The 19,571-nt window shown below is 38.3% G+C and overlaps 1 protein-coding gene across 2 annotated transcripts in view; it reads left to right on the forward strand.

Annotated features, from left to right (window-relative positions):
• MAGI3 (membrane associated guanylate kinase, WW and PDZ domain containing 3) overlaps window positions 1–19,571 on the forward strand; it is a 254,024-nt gene that overhangs the window by 144,141 nt on the left and 90,312 nt on the right. For both annotated transcript variants that reach the window (XM_075196269.1, XM_075196267.1), the window contains exons 3-6: window positions 1,337–1,456; window positions 17,154–17,366; window positions 18,553–18,724; window positions 19,437–19,516. In XM_075196269.1, the coding sequence (XP_075052370.1) occupies window positions 1,337–1,456; window positions 17,154–17,366; window positions 18,553–18,724; window positions 19,437–19,516 (585 nt within the window). The remainder of the gene's footprint in view (window positions 1–1,336; window positions 1,457–17,153; window positions 17,367–18,552; window positions 18,725–19,436; window positions 19,517–19,571) is intronic.

Genomic DNA, 19,571 nt, shown 5'->3' on the forward strand with positions numbered 1-19,571 from the left:
CACTGGGTTCATGAGTTCAGTTCCCGACCATGGCCTTATCTGTATGTAGTTTGTATGTTCTCTCCATGTTTGCGTGGGTTTCCTTGGGTGCTTTGGTTTCCCACACTCTAAAAACATACTAGTAGGTTAATTGGCTGCTATCAAATTGACCCTAGTCTATCTCTCTGTCTGTGTGTATATTGGGAAACTTAGACTGTAAGCTCCAATGGGGCAGGGACTGATGTGAGTTCTCTGTACGCGCTGCGGAATTAGTGGCGCTATATAAATAGCTGCTGCTGATGATTTCATGTAAGCAGTTTGCCTTTGTTCGAATGTGGGTACTATAAGACCTCTGTCCCCCTAAAGGGTTCCAGTTTGCAGTATATTACTTTAATATAGTCATGGGACAGCTCAGTGGCTTATACACAAGTTCAGATTGAAGCAGTTTTTACGATCTACGATTTTTGCATATCCCCGACTTTGACAGCTACATTTAAAACTGTAATGTGTTTATAGCCTTAGCTGTCAAAATCACTTCAATGACTTTAGATCCTAGTATTTCAAGATCAGTTCCAAAATCACTTGAATGACTTTAGATCCTAGCATTTCACGATCAGTTCCACATTTTAAAGATTTGTCCCTGAAAACAAACCAGTTTTTCAGTAACATCCCTATTTTTCAGTAACAACTACAGTGCGAAGAGCTGTTACCATTGCTCCTTATTCTCTGACCTTTTATAATTTGATATTCAGAGAGGAATATTTTGAATGCTAAAAAGCACATTATATTCAAATACTACGCATGACATGATGGGTACTATAGTGCTTTAAGGAGCACCTACTTAGATGCACCTACTCAGCAGCGAAGTGTCCTTGGAAACTAGTTTTAAAATGTTGGCAACTATGTAACACCCACATAGCTGAATGTACATACAGTGTCTGCAGCAAATGTGTCCATTAAATGCCATGCAACAACTATCCACCCACCTAATGGTATGCAGAGTCTGTCATTTTGATACTACGATCTTCAAATGGGTTGTTAGTTTAGTAACGGTAGAAACAAATCTTGTCCCCCTTCAATCTTTGCTATGTCTCCAAGACTTCACAATAACTTGTCTGCTATTTGCATTCCCTTATCTACATAATTCATTGCCCCAGTTTCACAGCGAAGAGTTCTCTCAAAGAACTATTCCTCAATTATTTTTATTTATGTATTTGGAGTCTTATCCTGGCCTCTGATTTTCAGAGTCCCTAAGCCCAGCTTTTCATCTGAATGTTATGTTGTTTAACTTATTTAATAATTCTAATATTACAATGTAGATCTGCATGTTTATTCTGTTTTTTTTTTTCACATTTAGGTACAACTCGGTCACCACGAGATGGAGAGGTCCCAGGTGTTGATTATAATTTTATCAACGTGGAGCAGTTCAAAGTTTTAGAAGACAGCGGAGTGCTGCTGGAAAGTGGAACATATGATGGTATGTGAGTGCAAAATGAGGGCAAAGTTAGTTTTTAAATGTAAAGACATGAACCCTCAACTGTACAGATTTGTTGGTCTGTTCATCACGCACAACATACGGTCAAATTCGTCCTTTTTGGGAGGTTTTTACTGTGGCATTGAGAAGATACAATAAAAAGAAAACATTATTATAATAAAAGAACAGTTGTGCAGGTGACAAAGTTGTGAAGAGATTGGGTAATTTCTGGTGTGTTGGAGGTCAGTCTAAGCTGGTAGTGTTGCAGAGGTAATAGAAGGTCAGTCTGAGGTGCAAGAGATTGATGCATATCCATTTTTTATTGTTATATAAGTTAGACATATAGGGCCTAATTTTGAGTTCGTAGCAAAGAAAAGGAGCAACTTTGCACCTGGACAAACCATGTTATAATACAAGGGGTACAAATTATTTTTTTTGTACGCAGCAAAAATATTGGCTGTTTTTTCATGTAGCACACAAATACTTGTTGGCTTTAATTTTTACACTGAAATTAAAGTTGATCTATGACATGCCGTATCCGAACTATAAATCTGTCCCTACATTTTAAATATACCTCCCCCTTAAATGCAACATGGTTTTGCCAATTTGCTAATCGAGCCCATAATGTGTATGACACAATGTAACATAAAACAATCATAACTTTATAGTACAAACATAAGAGAGACTATTAAAAAAACAGTCATAACAATAAGCGTAACTATTGCTCACCCACATCTAGAGATCAGCGATCCATCAATGGAGTGCATGGTTGGATGTATGGAATTTGTGTGTGTAGGAGTATAAAAGGCTTTTGTAAGTAGACTGTCGTAGAAGAGGGGAAACATGTTAGAAGACAATGGGTTTATGATCTGCCAATTGAGAGGAGTACCAGGAGGTGTGTTGAAAGCTTTTCATGATGGAATGTTTCATATGCAAAGGGATGGTTTGTATAACTTTCCCTCAGCATTGAAGTAGGGCCAGGGACAAGAGTTCTTTATAATATGTCTTCTCTATCCAATCCATGCTGAATAAAAAGGAGTCTGAAGGTGCCATTTCTAGTGATAGTGTGGCGGTATAAATCCCACTACCGCCAATACTAGAGCTTTTTGTCTAAACTTGGAATTCTTCGTTGATCTGCAGCCCCTCATAATTGGTTAACGTTTCACACAATTTCTGTATGTGTTGGCATAACAATGAAGCGAATCTGCTAAGTGTGGTGTAACTTGTGTGTCTTTCTAGCCGTTTCCCAGGCTCTGCAAGCTGCATTGATGAGGACGTTGTCTATCTTGAGTTTTTCTAATATGTTTAGGGGATGGTGGAGGCTGCAGCTGAGGGTAAGGGGGACACAGAATTGAGAATCCAGTAAAATGTCAGTATAAACGCTATTGCTTCTAATCCAATACACTGTAAAACCACGTTGGCAAGCAAAACCGTAGTATTTTAGATTAGGTAATCTAAAACCTCCATTCTGGTTCCACTGCTGTAGTTTAAATATGCTAATGCTATCGTTCTTCCCATGTCATAATTCTGTCCTTCTTAAGGTCAGAGAAGACTTCTGTGTAATTGTTGTTGTAAGTGCTGCTAGACTGACATAACTCTTCTACACTGCAAAAAGCTTGTCACCCTCAAAGACAGGGCGCAGTATCTTCTAAAGATACGGGGAGGGGCCCTTCTTAAATATATATGTATGTACGTTAAACACTTTCGTAACCATGTAAAGTAACATTCTGTATTGTCTCGTACACAAAATGACATTCACTTGCTTCTAGCCTCATCTTCAGTACATGCCTTAAGCATGTAAAGAACATTCTGTATACTGCCTTAGTGAACTGATTTACCTACAAAAATATGGCTGCATATAATAGCTATTACCCTTCACATCAATAATTTTCATTTTGAAATCTAGTTTTTATTTCAGTTTGTAAAGAGATTTGGTTGGACAATTTTGTTAGTTTAGGCGAAATCTGTCACAAATCAGTGTGTAGACTCAAACTGTCTGGCAAACCTGATCACATGTAGATAAGAACTGGCAGACCACCTGGCTGGCAGATGGCTGTGATGTGTCACTGTTTGGATGAATATATATTCACTGTTCTGTGCCGAGTAATTTGATTGTGCTGTATAAAGAAGCAATAAAATATAACATCATCACCATTTATTTATATAGCGCCCCTGATTCTGCAGCGCTGTACAGAGAGCTCACTCACATCAGTCCCTGCCCCATTGGGGCTTAGAGTTTAAATACCCTAACACAGACTAGGGTCAATTTTGTTAGCAGCCAATTAGCCTACCAGTATGTTTTTGGAGTGTGGGAGGAAACCGGAGCACCCGGAGGAAACCCACGCAAACACGGGGAGAACATAAACTCCTCGCAGATAAGGCCATGGTCGGGAATCGAACTCATGACCCCAGTGCTGTGAGACAGAAGTGCTAACCACAGGTAGCTTTAAGACTGCCACTTTATTGCATATTTTACATACATGAATGTGATGCTATAGAATTAGTCAGGTACTCCTCTCATGTGCTTGGTAATGGTGCTCTATGGCAAGACATTAGATAGCCAGGCCTGTCATCATTAATTTATATAGTGCAACAAATTCCTTAGCGCTTTATATTGGGCACTATCTGTCCCTTTGAAAGAATAAATGAACTGTGATGAATTTGGTGCTTCTTTAATCCCATATTTTAATATCAAACCGTATTGATTTGTAAAAACTCATATACATTAGATCAAAAAGCACTCTTATCACTACACTAAACCATTGTGGTATCCCCCAGGTATATATTTTATGTGAAGACATGCACTATATCATATATCATATGGCTGTGATAATTGAGAGCGTGCTTTCCAATTTCATATTTATTGGAAACGTGGACATGGCCAATCATTAGGTAAGAGATAGACATATGGAAAGGGCTAGGAGCATAATAGGAATAGGGGGTAGAAAAGGAGTGACAAACTCATAGGCTTTGAGGTACTGTGACCCATCTGCATCTCAAGTAGTTGCTCTAAAGTGATTGAAGAGGATTTAGAAGTAACTCGGACAATATAGGGAGGTCAGGAATTTAATTATGACTCACATCCACTTTACCCATGAAGTAATCAGCCATGGCTTATTGAGAGTGAGCAAGAGGATGATGTGGTCTGAAGAATGGGTTTAGGGGGGGAGGCAATAGGAATTGGAATCGGATTTGTTATTGTTGAAAATTGTTTAGTGTCTTAGAAGTTTAGTGATAGACAAAGCAGACTGACAACACAAAAGTGGGAAATTAAATTGGACAACAGGGATTTATCTAGTAAGGTTTAATTCTGCTTGTACCTGTAAACAGATCTTGTGTGGGAGTTAAATAAGGTCAGAGGTTTGATGGATTTGTTTGACAACTCTGTTCAGCACAAAGGATAAATGTGTGTGTTAGGATCAGAGAATGCGGTAAGAGGAGAAATTGGTATTTCACAGATATTACTGAAACGGCAACAGATATAAGAAAATACAAGAGCAAATTGACAACACCACTCACTCCTATATAGGCTGTGTCTGTCTGTAATCTTAAAGCTTATCAGAGTCCTATTTCAAGGTTTTTGGTTTTTGTTTTGTTTTTTTGTGGGAGTGGGGATTATAGTGATTGCATGTTTTAGATTCTTAGCAGAAAGCAGATCATTGTAGTTGTAAAGTGCAGCTAGGTCTTTTGCAGTTTCCAAAATACATGTAAATTTAGGTATGCTTGCTTTTCTTACGTTTAGTACATCAGAGTATTTTGAACTTTTTGATTTGTGCACAGCACACACGCTAGGGAACATTGAGTCATATGCTTTATTTGCAGCTTAGAACAGTATTCTGTCAGAGTAATATACTGAAATACCAAACACTTAATATTTTTTATTATGTTAAACAATATTTCAGCCGCTAATATGTTTCTTCCTTTTAGGGTTATAACAGAACTGTCTGACCACATTTCTCCATTACAAATTATTCTGGTAATTCATAATAAAATACCTCCGGAATCATGTTGGTGCCTTGCCAGATATTCTAATTTAAACAATGCAAAACTGAGCAGTATGGATTTGTTTACTGGTTGATTTTAATTGCAGAACAGACAAAATTACAGTATCAAAGATTCCTAAATGGGTCTCCTCCCACAGTATCCTGAAATCATTGTACATGTTTACAGTCACTTAATTCCTACAGAGAACATTTCCTGCCTTGGGTGCCAAGTCTTGGATTGCATCCGCTTAACACTCAGTTTATAGCAATACCACTTTATATTATGGGTTTTATAGGGAACTTGTTCTTATTTTTTTATGCTGGTATTTAAAGTACATTTATAAACCTGATGGAAAAAAAACAAGTTAATTTTTGCCAAACAAATCTCTTGGAAACAGTATATTTTGTGTATTGTATAAATATATATATATATATATATATATATATATATATATATATATATATATATATATATATATATATATATATATATATATATATATAGATTGGTTTAAATGTGATTATGCCAAACAGCAGATATTTTAGAATATAGCTTCAAGAGCATTTATGTTATGTACATATTATGTCAAGTCATATGCACATTATGGTAATATATATATAAAATTTTAAAATTGATTAAGTGATTACGTCTTGCTGTGTTGTTGGGTTGTCAAACTGCTGGTCCCTTGACCACATGAGGCCCTCCAAAGCTTTTATATGGTCGCCAGCTTCTGTAAAAGCGCCATAGAATATAATGGATTATTTCTTAAAATTATTAGATTTTTAACTGGGTTTTTTTTTTTAGTTTTTTAATGGTTATATTAAAGTATTTGAATAATTAGCTTTGAAAGCCTCTAGAGAAATCTGAACTGCAACCCGATATCTTTGTGGCTCTCACCAAAATCGGAATAGTTTACTTGTAGGGATGGCTTGAAATGTTAGCGGGTGTCGTAACTACAGAAGACTTATAAGAAGTTTCGGACTCCATTTGCAGAGAAATGTGCTGGTAATTGGGCAACAAGATTGCAGATCTCAGACTATTTGTGTTAGGTAGCAGCTGACTACCATAACAAGTACAGAGACATTTCAACCTGTGCCACCTGTCCTGACCATCATTGACAGGACAGGTGACATAGGTACATAAATGAGAAGACAAATCAAGGTCAGAAAAACTAAAGTTTTTATGCAAGCAGCATGGAAACCCAGACCTAAGTCAAAATCAAGACAAGGATGACATGTTAAATGCCAGTTTAAATAGTAAATGCTGTTGACATCACTGAGGATGTGCTCAAGAGCATACACATCATGCACATCACCAGCTTGCATGCAAGTTAGAGCAGCTTTAAGAAGGGATGAGGGCCATCTAACTGTTTAACTAGACAATAAGAGCACCAGAATGGAAGGGTGCCAATTTGGGGGGAAATGTTATTTAGGACACTGGAGTCCACCTTTTGATTTCTTGGCAAGCAGAGGATGAATGAGGGGAGTATGCATATGTTGACTCCTAAGTACATAGGCTTTGTATTTAAAAATAATTATTTATTCCATAAAGATTAAAATAAATAAAATGTATTAACTGAAGAGTTCATCTTTAGCTCTAAAAAAACCAAACAAACCCCAAAGCTCTTCCGCAAGGTTAGAGCCCAATGCTGGCCACATACGTACGATTCGATCCAAGCCGCTGGATTTCTTTCAGCGTCACAAGGGCCTGTTAGTGTGGTTGTAAGATGACCCCACACACAGGCCAATGGGGAGCATTTGGGACCACACACTCCAATATCACGCCCATAGCCTGATATCCCTGCAGATATTTTGGCTAACATAACACTTCCATAAGCCAGTTAGAGACCTTCAAGGAATGCTGAACATTTATAATGTTATATATTGTACATATAGGCATTGAAATGAAATCTCCCCTGAACTTCCACCTGGGCTTGAAAAACTCCATCCAAATGTTGATGGGAAATACATCTTGCATTCACAGAAATTACAAATACCTGTGTGTATAATTCCATAGGAATTGTGATGGTTGTTTATTCACACCTCAAACAAAGGAACCCACTATAACTTGCAGGCATGTTTGGAGGTATTGTAGACCAGCTCTGGTGCTGTGGCCAAATACAGATATATATGTATGCTGTGTGGACCAATAAAGAAGCTAATAATAGAAAAAAAACTGGATGTATGCACCAGTCATAGAAAGAGGGTTTAGTTTAGTGCTATGTTGTTGTTGTTGTTGTTGTTGTTGTTATTATAATAATAATATAAGTGTTTTACTGTGTTGCTTCAAATAATAATTTTAAAGTGTGAATATTCTTCTTTTATATATGTACATTACACTAATGAAAATGCTTGTTTTTTGTTATATAAAAGGACGGCATTTCAGTTGCCGATGAATGGTTAAATCCATCCCATTCTATATTTTTAAAATAGCACATGCAATTTCAAAATACCTTAAAGTTTTATCATCTCTTATGGAAACTTTTAATTAGATCGTTCAGACTTCCCCGATCCTGTTTGCTATAGCTCATATTGTACTGCAGTTCCAACTTTCTTTGAGACTGAAAGGATCTCCTCATTAAGAGCGCATTGTACAAGTTGTGACCAGTTAGAAGGTTGCTGCGGGATAATCACTGCAGTTTTTCATGTGGCATTCTCTACGCGCTACTAAGGTAGGTGTTGCAGTAGAGAGGCTAAACATGAAAAATCAGTGCTTCGGAGAGGTCTTGCCTATCCTATTTAACGTAGTAGCATTATTATCTGTCATTCTTTTATTGCGTTTGTTGGGTCTTCAAGGGATTGCAGTGCGGCTTTCTGATAATCTGAAACACTGTTCTTTTACAAGAGGCTGTTATCCCTGCCTCATCCATCTCAGCAGCAAATCCCAACTGAGTTGGAAGAAACAAATGGGAAACATTTTGTGTGCAATGTCTGTCAATATGCCTATAAATTTAAGTATACCTTTCATTTTAAAGTTATAACGTTAATTTGCACACAGCACAGTTGCTCCCTATAAGCACTTTTTTTCCAGAAGTGGAGAATCGGCAAAAAATATGTATTGAAGTGATTACTTAATAAAAAAAGTAAAAAAAACAACTTTTCACAGCAGCCATGTTCTTTACTTCCATTCTCCCTCTTCTAGATCTGCAGTGCACCCTGTTCCACAAGTAAAATGTTATAGTACGATATACAATTGAAAACAGCTTTACCAATAACACAACACTCTCCATCAGGGAACACTTTAAAAATGAGTCATGCAACACATTTTTCTGAACTATTGGGCAAACGCAAAGTCTGCTTCTGCCTTCAGTAAAACAAATGTAAAACAGTCCATTTATATAAGCAGTAAATTTCCCATACTGATTTCACTTCTCTTCGAATCCCTTCCTCCTGTGCTTCAGTTTATTTCATTTTTTTTAAATAAGGGTCCATTATATTTTCTTGACTTTTTATTTCTAAAAAGTGTGTTCGTATTATATGGAACAGTGTATATCCCATACAGTTTAAGATTATAAGGATGTTAGGACATACTTTTTGAACCTTCCTTCCAGGAGATCCTGGAGGGGGGAGGTACAGGTGCAAGTGCAAGGGGGTGCACTTGAAAGATCTGATTTGCACCATCCCCACAACACAGTGACATGATTAACATCGCTACAGAGCAGGGGTGATGACGTGACTCGTATATTTGCATCTCGCTCATCACTGCATGATGATGGGTGGGCTCCACAAAATTCATGAGTCTCCTGGACATACCAGGAGAGTAGGCAAGTATGTGTTAAAAGTAGAGATGTTCACTGCCCCCGTGTTTTGGTTTTGGATCCCAATTTGTTTTTGTTTTTTTCTAAAATTACATATTTTTGTTTTTTTCCCCCCTTACATTCTTATTAACCTCCAATAAAACTAATTTCAAGTCATTTGCAGTCAATTTTGACCACCTCACAGGTCACAATATTATTTTCATACACTTTCAAACAAAGACTGAAGCGGCCTGGCTGGATGCTAAGCAACAGAGCAATGACTCAAGCACACAGCAGTTCATAGCACATCTAGGAAACATTGTGACGCAGCAGTTTCAGTAAAGAAAAGTGGTGCAGGATGGAATTGTCCTAGGATCATGAAATCAGTTATGGGTCATTTGATCACTCCACCCGTTCCTTGGATAACTGTGGTAATTCTACAGCTAATACATGGCTCCCTCAGGGATTTTATCAGACCCAGAGACCAATCCAGGGTGCCAGACAATGCATTAAAAAGAGCCATTGTAATTCACAGCAAAAAGCAAGTTCATCACTGAGCTTCGAATCAGCCCAAATTCCCCAAAAATTATAATATAGTTAGGTACCTTTGACGTAAAGTGCAAAGTCGAAGGTTCTTTGTTAATAAAACTGTTGTCTTTATAAGGTTAAAAAAAATTAAAAATAATCCTCCACCATTCTTTGGATGTTGATAGTTGATAGTAGGATCAGGTGGAGTTACAGCAGAGGTGTCACTAATCCTGGTCAATTCTTTTACAGTAGACAAGACCAGATGTCAAAATGTTGTGCTGAGTCATCTGCATCATCCCTGGGTCTCTTGGAAAAGCTAAGTTTTTTCCTAGAAGCAGTTGAGTGAGAAGCTGAAGGATCTGGGTCAGTTGGAAACAAAGAAGACCTAGCTCTTAAACTGAGGATCAAGCACAGTCACCAAAATGTAATGATCCGATTTTGAGAACTCTTGGATCCTGGCGAAGTGAATAAAGTACTAGATCTACAAGTCTGACATACTTAACATAATTGCTTTGTTTAATCTCCTCCTTCAGTTTCTCAAGCTGCTTTTCCAAAAGTCTAATTAAGGGAATCACTTCACTCAAGCTAGCAGTGTCTGAACTCACTTCACAGGTGACTACTTTGAATGGTTTCAGCACCTTGCACAACACTGAAAGTATTCTCCTCTGCGCTTGAGTAAAATATATCCCCACTCCTTTCCCAATGTCATGGCTTGTGGAGTAAGCATGGATGGCTTTTCGCTGTTCCTCCATCCGCAGAAGCACATACAGGGTGGAATTCCAACTTGTCACCACCTCTTGCTTCAGTTGGTGGCAGGGCAAATTAAATTGCTCTTGTAGCTGCTGCAATCTCCTACATACTGTTGCCGAATGCTGGAAATGTCCAGATATTTTACGGGCCACAGACAGCATCTTCTGCACGTCCCTGTCATTTTTTAAAAAGCTCTGCACCACCAATTTTGTGTGAGCAAAACAGGGAATGTGATGGAATTCACCCAGCTGTAATGCTCTCACAATATTGGTGGCGTTATCAGAAATGGCATATCCTGAGGAGAGTCCAAGTGGGATAAGCCATGTTGCAATGGCATCCCTTAGTTTTTGTAACAGATTGTCAGCTGTATGCCTCTCAGTGAAGCCGGTGATACACAGAATAGCCTGCCTCTGACAAATGCACTGTACTTTAGTACATGCTGCTGCTGTTCCTGTTTGTGAAGACGAATCACCAACCCAGTGGGCTGTCACACTCATATAATCTTTAGTTTGCCCAGTTCTGCTTGTCCATATATCTGTGGTTAAGTGTACAGTGGGTAGAATGGCATTTTGTAGCCCAATAATTACATTTTTACCAACCTTCTAGTAAAGGTGAGGAATGGCATTCTAGTGAAATGGTATCGTGATGGAATTTGGTAATGGGGACACAAGACCTCAAGTAACTGTCTAAAACCAGCTGCATTAATAGTGGATATTGGATGCAGATCTAATACTACCATAGTCACCATGGCGTCTGTGATCCGCTTTATGATTGTTAAATAATCCTTTGCAAGAGGAAGCAAGTATGTCCACCAGTCAATTGTTGTAAACTACTAGTAGTCTTCTTCTTGGTCTGCTTCTGGGATGATGATTCACTCCTGGCAGCAGCAGCAGCAGGACTAACGCTCAAGAATTCTTCTGAGGAATCCAGGATAGTGGAGGAGTCCTCTAACCTTAGCAATATTTTTAGCATAAGTTTCCAATTTTCCCAACAGCTTGCCATGAACTTGCTTAAAATGGCGTAACATAGATGAGGTTCCTAGATGGTTTAGGTCTCTACCTCGACTGACTGGCTTTACATACGCTACAAAAGGCTAGACAACTGTTGTCAGGATTTGGGTAAAAATAATTCCACACATAAGAGATGGATTTTTTTTGGTCTTATGACAATGGCCTTCTTATCACGTCCAAGAACTGCTTCCACCGGTGCAGGACTTACACAAGCAACAGCCCCACATTCAATTTATAGCCCCAAACCCCAGCATTAAATAGCCCTCCAATAAATGAATTTGCCCCGCCATCACCCCACAAATAAAATAGCACCCATTAAATAATAAGCCCCCACCTAAACTCCGTCATTATGTTAATGGCCTACCTCCCCCCGATGTGCTATTAAGGACATTCCCCCTCCCTTCCTTCACATCACATTGTGTTAAGACCCCCGCCCACTCCCTCATACATTATAGCAACATACACCCCCCTCACTATAGTTTAGTATAGGCCAGCCCCCTCCTTCCCCATAGTTTTGTATGGCAGCTCATCTCCATCCCTTCCTATAGTTTTGTATAGCAGACTTCTGAGTATTTCAAAAGGGGAATCGGAGGAATTAAACTCTCCCCTAGAACTTATCGTTTGATTTGGACAGATTGCCTAAAAAATCTCTGCTGAGTAATTTTCGAACTGCTACTGCTTATTTTGATTGGCAACATGAAGTTTACTTAAAAAAAAAACAACGGTCAAAACTAAAGTCTTAACATTTCATAAGGAAGTGAAATACAGGAGATAATGTTAGGCAGGGAAAATACACTTAAGGAGTGTCAGACCCATTCCTCCTGGTTGTATTTTATTGTTTCCGACCGCACTCCAACACACAGGGACCCTCCAACTGAGGATCTCCTCCTCTTTATAACCAGCATTTTCCTGGAATCTGCTAAACTCCCATCTGTCTGACTGATGGTGTAACATGACCCATGATTCGAGAAGATGTTTTTCCACTGCTCTGGAGTCCAACATTGGCAAGCTGTACACCCCTCCAATGTCACAAACTGTTGCTCCTGTAATGGTTACCAAGCGGTACGTTGACTATAACACCAAGGCTAGTCATTACAAATGATTGTCATACAGATATAACTGGCATGTAAACTCAGAAGGAACGGGGGTGGCTGACTGCCGATAGCAGTTGGTGGTACTGATTACTTAGACACATGTCAAATAGATGGTAGATCAGAGCAAGGAGATTTTTTTTTTTCATCAGTACCCGGCACTCCTCAGTCATTATAATAACCCAGCGACCAAGTCACCAGGTTGTCTGATTTATTGTGTGTATTGTCTTGCACCAGTGTCTTGCTATTATGCTCCCCAAGTTACTTAATGCACCAGACACTTGGCTTTTCTGTGACCATGAGCTCTATTTCCTTATGTTTTTATATGCTCAGGAATTATGCCCTGGTGTGCCAAACAGTGTATTTAATCTGTCTGTGTACCAGAACTATGACTTGGATATTGATTACGAATTTTGGCTTCCAGTGTGCTAGACCTTTGATACTGATTTAAGACCACAATCTTTATCTCTTTGTATATGAGACCGCTGGCATTGAAATTGACCATGTCATATACTTGCCCTTGGTCATTTATATGCTCCATTACTCATTGCATATTGCCAGTACATACTACATATTGCACTGTGATCCTAACTCTACTCTGTAATGTGCGATTAGCATATCAAAAGCTACTTACTAATGGTCATCTGTACTCTAAGAACTACATCTGACTCACTAAGGCTGCCATACAGTGTTGTTCCAGACCTGTTGGAAGGAAATGGCAAGCATTAATCTTCTCTTTATTACAATCCACACATTATCTTTACTTTTGTAGAGGATGTTGCAATCGAGAACAGATGTTGTTTTCTTTTATATGCTATGTGCTTCATGACTTGGTGATCCTGTTTTGTGAGCTTTTGTTGTTTACCATTTTGTGGTTGAGCTGTTGTTGCTCCTAGACAATTCCACTTCACAAGAGTTGCATTTACAGTTGACAAACGTATTTGTTGGAAAGGTGGCATCCTATAAAGGTGCAATGTTAAAAGCCACTGAACTCTTCAGTATGTCCCATTCTACAACTAATGTTGCTGGAATAGCTGACTACAATAATTAAGAGTCATGTAGATACTTGTGCATTATACCTAAAAGTTCTTCATATACCAGAGATAGGAGCCTCTGCGAAAGGTCTCCCTGACAGAGAGGTCAGCCATAAATTTAGAGTTAGAAACAAACATCACTTGTTACAAATCTGAGTTAGACTGATGGTAGTAAACTTCTAGGGACGACTTCCTGTAGACTATTTACATAGACTAAAATATCAATTTGAATGGAATTTTGGTATCCAGAATGCTGAGGTAGCCCCTACAAGAAGCAGGAACTACCGAACATCTAAACTCAGTTATGTATTATTGCAGTTAGATGGCAAACCATTTCCAGAACTAGTAAGTATCATTAATAATTACCTGTCTGGAAACGTGATAGGCAGATTCAGAAACCCAATTGATGGGTTTAGAAATCTGAAACACTATTACAATTACAAAATTGTTCATGAGAGAACAGAGAATGAGGACAGTTATGAGAAAGGGGTAACGGCAGAGGTAAGGGAAGCGGACAAGGATTTCGGCTTTCGAATGAAACTACTGTGTGCAGGTCGGGTATTTGCAAAGCACAATGTCCAACCTGGTCAAACTTGTCATTCATAGCAATACTTTTAACCACAATGGCTATTCCTGGGTCCAGTGACAGGATTATTGTACATTAGGTTCCTGTTAAAGCAGTGTTTCCCAAAGCCAGTCTTCAGGGACCCCTAACAGTGCAGGTTTTCTATATCTCTTTGCTGGAGCACAGGTGTATTCATTACTGACTGACACATTTTGAAAGACCCACAGGTGGTATAATTATTCACTTGTAACCTGGAAAACCTGCACTGTTAGGGGTCCCTGAGGACTGTGTTTGGGAAACACTGTTAGACCAATGTAGTACTTCTGTAGTTTGAATTATACTAGGGACAGTGGTGGAATGTTTGATAAACACGGGAGCCTCTAAATCTGTATTAAAATTTTCTTTATTTTCTTCTGCTGCACTTTCTGATGGGAGAGTTTCTAATACATTCTGTGTTCTAACCTCTTTCTGTGACCATTGAAAGAAAGCATGTCAATCATAGATTGGTCCAAAGTCCTGCATTTCTTGTTCATTTCCTGGGACTATATTTACTGTGCAAACTAGGAGGTACTATTTTATGTTACATGAATTGAAATTATTTTTTATTATTCTTATTATTAACCTTTATTTATAAGGCACTACAAATGGTCCACAGCGCTGTACAGAGGGCAAACAAAAAAACAGTACATGGTATCACAGGACACAACAGTAAACAAATAACAAGACAAAGACTCACTATCTTTAGAAGGTTGCAAACTTATTCTTTGCTGCTCCTTTCATGTCTTGCTCCAAAGGGAAGCAAGGCCTCTAGGGAAAATGTCAACTCTCTACCTAACATTTCCTCATGGAAACGCTTTCACATTGCTGAAAGAATAAAAGCCATTTTTAATGTTCCAAATCCTATAAATGTCACCTCAAGAAGCTTTTTGAGTATGGCTGACTATTGTCAACAGTGTATTCTGGGTTATGCTTCAATTATCAAACACTTTCAGAATTTGGCCCTTATGAAAACCCCAAACACAACAACATACACCACAAAATCACACACACAAACACACACACCTACCTTTCACAGACATTAAACAGGCACTTTCTTCTGCACTTGTTCTGACTTACCATTCCAGTGTAGCCTGTACTGTTTACTTGAACAGACTTTTGCCATTATTCTTTTTAAGATGAAGCAATCTGGTAGTTTGCAGTAATAGAAACAGCAGGTAGCCTAGAAAAGTGATCATGGACTAGAGCCAAAGATTTGAACATCATTGTCTACATATAACTACTTCTGTTTCTAGTTTAATTTGCTTCATAAAAAATGCAACTTACCCAGGAAATAGTCAGTGTAATTTCTTCTGTAGGGACCAACCTAAGTCCTACATAATATTTAATATTATATATAATTTTCTATAATATTTTATAATAAAAACATATATAGATATATATAGAGAGAGAGAGATTATGGTTTAACGAAAAGAATAAGTGCTTACCAGAGATACTTTTTTATTTGCTCAGCAAAATCTTATATATGGTTACCAATAGAGTAGTCAGGAAGCTGCTATTTAGTATTTAGGATATATACTTGCGGAAATTCAGCTTGTTAATTCTGTTCCTAAAGGTAGGATTAGTCATAGGAGATAAATTATTAAAACCAATAAGTATTTTGCCACCCTATTCCACACATGGAATTGGTGAGTTTTCCAACTAAGTGCATTATAAAACATCACTGTGGAAATGTCTGCAATTGTTTCACCCTGCAGAAAAGTATGGTATTAGGGTGACGCAATGGCGTCATTACATTGTGGGGGCTGGGACAAAATGATGCGAATCACATCATGGAGGCCCCCATTCCACCCACTACTAGAAAGTGGGCGAATGCAGGAGAGTGACTTGTGCTCTCAGGATTCTGGGAAACTTACCGGGTATTTGGGAGTCTCTATATTTCTGATAACTCGCAATAAATATTTGATTATTCTGAACACATTGGGAAAAAGGTGCAAAATGGAGCAATAATAATGGTGTTGTTGGTTGGTTAGTAGCTTTAATGACACATGTTATAGCATTTTGATATTTGTTTGTGTTTTTATGTTTTTGCTTGTCGTGTTTATAACATTCTATCTTAGCCATATGTGTGTAAAATGACTGGAGATTAGGTACCCTTTAAATTTGATGCAAATATAGCAAGTTGGAGCAATTTAGTTACATAAAAAGGACAAAGAAAGTCGTAAATTTGTGCTTGATCTCATCAGTATTAACACAGATTTCTAAATAAATAATATACCGTTGTCCCCAATTTCTAGTAAATTGGGAGGTGCATCCACATCCTCTTGGCCTACTTAAACCATTGCACACCCCATTATTATTTGGAAATGGACGACGTGTATTACAGTACTGTCATTTGCATCCTGAAATACATATACTACTTATTTCTTTGCATTTAGGAATGATTGTTTCCATTGCAGATGATCAAATATGCTGGACATTACCTATAAAAAAAAAACCACATGCATAAATGGGATTTATTTTCCCTTAGAGTAGTCACTGAGGTCATGTTTGTATCTGCAACATGTGGAGATCAAATTGCAGCAAGCTGCATCATTTTGTCTTTGCTGTAAAAACTGCAGTAGGATTAAATGTTTTCTGCTCTGGTGAGAGATTTCACTACAAATGCTCCATATTCATGTTTAGGCTTCATGTTTAGGCCTCAGCCGAGCAGTAAGGTGGGTTTTTTGTTTCTATTTTATTTAAATCTAACTTAGCCAGATTCCAATTTGTCAGTCTATGATTATGCAGGACATAATTATTGTTTGTTGGATCTAAGAGACATTAAAGATTTTATTATTTAGTCATTTCCTACTGATATACACAAATCGGTTACTGGTTTCATTACATTATTCTTTAGAATTTTGAAGCATTCAATTTTTGATGCTTTTTTCATAGCTTGTTGTGTATACATTATTTACAAATATTTTATGTCTAGCACTGAACAACTTGTGTTTGACCGGCAGGTAATTTCTATGGCACTCCGAAACCTCCAGCTGAGCCAAGTCCCTTCCAACCCGACCCAGTGGATGGGGTCCTATTTGACGGGGACTTTGACACAGAGACTACCAGGAAGAGAACAACATCTGTTAGTAAGATGCAGCGTACAGACTCCTCCCTCCCCGAAGAGGAAGAAGATGAGGAGAGAGAGGCAGTCAATGGCAGTAGTGGAAGTGCAGGTGAGGCTTAAATGTTTTTTGTGTGCAAACCATACTTACCAACTTATCTAGCGTTGGTGTCCGGGAGTCTCCCTTTGGCAGGTGGGCGTGTGGGGCGCGAGGCTTCAAAATCGCGTCAAATGCTGCGATTCCCGGGGAAATCACTGCATTTTGGCCCTAATTCTGCCCACTTCCAGTGGGCAGATGCGGGAGATTGCCACACTCTCTCGGAAGTCCGGGAGACTCACCCGAAATGCGGGAGTCTCCCGGACATTCCAGGAGAGTTGGCAAGTATGGTGCAAACTATCCTCTGAAGTATAGCTTTGAAGTAAAATTAAACAATTCAAACATAGAGGCCTCTATCTGATAAAAAGGGCTGTATAGGAGGAAGCATAATTCTGGGGAGCGCTCAGATTATTTTAATGGTCATGTAATTAGAAGCGCCACTCAACAGGAGAAAGTCTGTAACCTAGTCTAAATTAAGAGAGAGGGGGGAATATGCAGTTCTGTATATATAAACATGAGGGTAACATCATGAAATGGGGACGCTCCTCTGGCCTTGGTCCAAACAGTCCTGATAGCAGCCCTCTACATACATCCTGGGCCCGTTTTGATTTTCTCTCTCCGTTCATATTGGCTCAGAGTTGTATGAAATACCCTGCAGAGCAAGGTGCCTGTTAAATAATTTAATTAGAACCCCATAGTATTTAAGCGAGAGCATGTAAGATTTTGCTAGTAGTTCCTGTGAGCTGCCTTAATGTTTCTCATCTTTATCTTTCACTTCTAGACGTCTGTCTATAAATCTAGGAAGACAAAGGTGCTACCTTTCCTAGTTTCCATGTTAAGTGCCAGGTTTTCAAGAATTGTCCCTTGAAATGTCATCACTTTAAGAAAAAAAAAAAATGCATTGTGCACTTTCTCTTATGCTATATATTAGGTGCATGTTTAATTATATCGTATCATTTGGGCTGTGTATGTTAATATTTATTGAATGGAAAAGCAAAAAGTACATCTAAATTTGCTAAATTGATCATGATGGGGATTACAGTTTATTAAGGTCCATCTAGATAGTCCTTTGCTGATGAACTTTGATTTACCTTCTTACCAACAAATTGTCTCTGGAAATAACTTTAAAATGTTGGTAGCTATGAGAGACCAGATAAACGGCTATCACCCTATGCTCACTCTGTCTATGTGGATGTTTCAGAGCACAGAGACAGACCAGAATGCACAGATTGGGGGAAAGCCGTCCCTAGCTACAATCAGACCAACAGCTCTATGGACTTCAGAAATTATTTAACTCAAGGCGAGAGCTTGGAACCCCTTCCAAAGAACTGGGAAATGGCCTACACTGAAGCAGGAATGATCTACTTTATTGAGTAAGTAGACTGTTCTGTACATAGAATACCAGCGTGTATTAACGCTTAAATTAAAATGTGAATTCTAACTTTTCTAATGGTATAAGTGGTTTTTATTCCTAAGAATAAAGGAGTGTTTTTCTTTGCCACTTATCTGAGCATATTGTAGCATCTGTTTTATTCATAAAGTGCAGGCATGTAATTAAGTGAATACAATAAACTCCACTTTTTTTTTTTTTCTCCACATTTTTGTCCAGGTCTTTGTTCAGTCTAAAAGATCAATCTCTAAATATCTGCATGGGGAAATGTGTCTGGTGTATCACCATTCAGCTATTGTTGGGTACCTTACATTTAAGTTGGAGGATGCAAAAAAGGGAACAAATTAATGTTTTGTTGTTTGTAAACACTACAAATTAACTGGTTGGTACCAGTGCATAAGCTTGAATTTAATACATATAATGACAACGATAAAATATGTCCCTGTTGGCATTTTTACCACACTCACATACACAATTTTGTAAATGGACTAATGTGGAATGTACCACCACATTTATGTGATTATGTAGGTGCCAGAACTTGTGGTTTGTATAAAACAAATGAACTACAGGTGTGTTTTATATCCTCTATTTATGTGCTTTTATTATTCTTGAGAGCAAAGGGCCCAACACTTCTATCTAAATTATAATATTAACATCTATGTTTCCTGCTGTTAATTTGTTTTACTTTTTATCAGCCACAACACCAAAACAACAACGTGGTTGGATCCCAGGCTTTGCAAGAAAGCAAAAGCTCCAGAAGACTGTGATGATGGAGGTAAGGGCTTTTTTTTAAGGCCTGTAGGGTAATGGGGCATTGTTTTTACCATAGT

The sequence above is a fragment of the Mixophyes fleayi genome, chromosome 2 (assembly GCF_038048845.1).
Source record: "Mixophyes fleayi isolate aMixFle1 chromosome 2, aMixFle1.hap1, whole genome shotgun sequence".
NCBI classification, from domain to species: Eukaryota; Metazoa; Chordata; class Amphibia; order Anura; family Limnodynastidae; genus Mixophyes; species Mixophyes fleayi.